Raw genomic sequence first — 3,227 nt, 5'->3', positions numbered from 1 at the left:
TTTCGTCAGTGACTGAGAGACCAGAGGGGAATGGCAGGTTTATAAGCACCCATAGTACCCATAAGTACCTGGATGTCTAACCTTCATCGACGCCCTCATACATGACTGGACTCCTGCCTGGACTCCTGCCCTCACTAAAGCCCCTGAGGAACGCAGCCTTGAGCGTGTTCAAAGGCGGGCTTGCCGCATCATCCTGGGAACTACCTACACAGGATATGACTACGCACTACAACACCTCGGACTGTCATCACTTGCCGAGAGAAGAGAACTGTTGTGTGTGAAGTTTGCTAGGACACTTGTGCGGTCAGAGTACAGAGACTGGCTACCTCCACAGAGATCACAAATAACTGGCCGTAGTACTAGAAACAGCGAGATGCTAGACTGTCCGAGAGCAAGAACAAATAGATATAAGAACTCGCCCATACCGTTTATGGTCCAGCTCCTCAATAACTATGGACTGAACCCCTGACTGTTGTTTTTCTAATATGTAGTACACTGTTTCTGTATCAAATGTTGTCCAGGAAATTTATAATGTATGGAACATGTATTTTTATTGGTTTGTTAATCGTACGCCTATATTGATTGCAAACCTGTAGTTTTTAATATACTAATGTTTTGTAAATTGGTTTACAATTCAGTTGTTTTTAACTGCGAAGAACCAATAAATCCATCTTGAATCTTGAATTGAATCATGTAGGTAGTGGAAGAGATGCTTGCAAGTACATAACATGTCCGAACAATTCTTCATTCTGTCACATTTTACTTAGAGGATCACCCGATTTACACCCAGATACAAACTGTAACATTTTGACAATCACCCACACTTACACTATTGATACTTAACAGTTTGTATTAGCCTAAGATTAACTCCTGCAAAACATGTTCTTCCTCACCATTTATTATTATTCATTACCATAATCACCGTGTTGCCATTTCCACCCATTTGCTGTTCCCTGTTGTTTTTGACATGTATTTTGTCGCGGTATACCTGTATGTCTGGTGGTGAGGTTAGAATTAGCTACAGCTAGAGTACCTCACCACCATGTCCTGTATTATCCATATCAAATTGCAAGTAAAAAAAAGAAGAGATGCTTGACATGACTAAATAACAATTATGCAAATCAGGCTCTAATTTGCATAATTGATAAGGAAGGCAATGCGGTATTGAAAAAAGACTGACATTATACATGACTGTATGTTTCACTTTATACAAAAGTGTGGGAAATATCAGACTGACAGAGTGTAGAGACAGTTTCTCACCTTCACAGCCGTGAAGGTCCATCATCAACGTGTAGCCAGGTCGACAGGCACACCTGTGGCCGTTCAGCGTGTGGATACAGACATGGGCACACCCACAGTTTCCTGTAAGTTGCACACTCATTATTGCCTACTGAAATTACAGAGAACAGTTAGACAGTCATACTAGTAGTCATTATTGTAACCAGCTGGTGAAATCTGTTCCATCCTCGTCCTATTTGAGGTTTTAAGAGGCACCTACATGTATCCTGTTTGGTGCTGCTGACCATGGTTATTACCTTGGCAGCCATAATTTACATAATAATATTGCAGTCAACTTAAGCTTTGCAAGACCTCTTGAGACTCAAGTTCCTAACATTGCATCTAGAAGAGGTAATATTACTAAATATTGCAGTCAACTTAAGTCACATACAATAAATCAAAATAATAACAAAATTAGGTCTCAGATAAGGAAAGATGTAAGTTGTGTTTCCTGTTTCCCGACCAACCCTAGAAAAAACTGCTGACCCTAGCAAGGGACATTTCTGACACCTGAGTGCTGAAACGTTGCACAATCAGTTTTCCAACATTGAATACAAGTGTCCTCATTCAAGTTTTACTTCGTTCAACAAGTCCATTCCTGTAGGTGTTATTGAGAGGTCAAGCCAAGTTCTACACATGGTTTTGGAAACTAACATGGAAGTTTTTATAGAAGGTGGCAGGAGGTTCCGGGCATTAGCACCTCTACATGAGAAGCTGCACTTTCCACATTCAAGGGGTGGCAGTTTCAAGAATAGATTGTGCTAGGTGGCAAAGTTATGAAATTCAGAAGCCCTCTGAAAGCTATTGATGTATAGACTGGAAGTTCACTGTGGACTACAAAGCAGCCTTGTACATTGATTGGGGCAAGAGCAAGTTTCTCTCGGGTTTTACAGCCTTAGACAGAGAATTCATCATTTCCAATGTGATTGTATAACTTTGGCAAGCTAAGAATAAATCTGACTGCCCAGTTCTGTAGTTTCTGTAGCTTGTGGGAAAGACCTTTTCTGCAGTTAACCCATATCATATCAGGGCTCACGGTAATCCAGTTTGGGCAAAATCATTGCTGCACATTTAATTTTAACTGAATAAAAATACATTCTATAACAGAATTTATGTATTGATATACAAAATTTGTGAATCACTAAACCCACCCCACATCAATTAGATTCTGGTCAAACCAGAAACAAGCATTTTTTTTATCTTTTGAACATTGTTAATGTCTGATATGAAATCTTATATGTAAAATAAAGTAAAAGTCAATAGTGCCAAATAGTTAATAATACTTACCTGCTGAGCCTGCGCACACAGTGTACACAATCCTGTCTCCGTTCCCGTCTGAGCCAAAGGCTGCTGCTGTGTAGTACAGACCGAGACGACTCTCACGTATCCCACGTTGGCAGTCGCTGGTGTCACACCAGGCAAAGCCGAAACTCCTGTCCCATGTAGCCCCGGCTGAGAAAGCCAAGTTCGCCACCTCAACTACATGCCAGGCCGGGGGACAGCCGAGCACGTTGTTGATGTAGGGGTCGGAGTTGTACTCAGTCACGCACCTGGAAACAACAACGTCTGTAAGATATCTCAACCATTGCTAACTCTTCACCCCTTCTAACAAAAGTGAGAAGACAGTGGCTGCAGATTAACTTTGTCTGTCCTCCCTAAGGACTGTGAACTTTCCATGCACTGAAACAATATAGGACATGTTGACTGGATTCATTCAATCACCATCAGGATTCTACTGTACATGTAAGTGCATGTGGAACAAATTTCATACTCATTGATTTCCATGATTCCATATTTAGTAAAATTGATAGACTAAGTACAATATACACAATACAATGTACATGTATATTTTATTTAGTCGTTTAGTCGTTGAAGGCTGATTTCCAAGGGAGCCCATGGAAACATAATACAAGAAAGTAATATTATATAATAACATACATTGTGTAAAA

The 3,227-nt window shown here is 40.4% G+C and overlaps 1 protein-coding gene across 1 annotated transcript in view; it reads right to left on the bottom strand.

Annotated features, from left to right (window-relative positions):
- LOC109484957 overlaps positions 1-2,078 on the bottom strand; it is a gene marked incomplete at its 3' end in the record, with an annotated part of 12,987 nt that extends 10,909 nt beyond the window's left edge. The window contains exon 1 of the mRNA XM_019788330.1: positions 1,261-2,078. Coding sequence (XP_019643889.1) covers positions 1,261-1,381 — 121 coding nt within the window. The remainder of the gene's footprint in view (positions 1-1,260) is intronic.
- Between the last annotated feature and the right edge of the window lie 1,149 nt (positions 2,079-3,227).

This window comes from Branchiostoma belcheri, unplaced genomic scaffold (genome assembly GCF_001625305.1).
Source record: "Branchiostoma belcheri isolate BF01 breed outbred unplaced genomic scaffold, Haploidv18h27 scaffold713, whole genome shotgun sequence".
NCBI lineage: Eukaryota > Metazoa > Chordata > Leptocardii > Amphioxiformes > Branchiostomatidae > Branchiostoma > Branchiostoma belcheri.
Note: the sequence above shows the minus strand (reverse complement) of the source record. Positions and strands in the feature narration are given on the sequence as shown.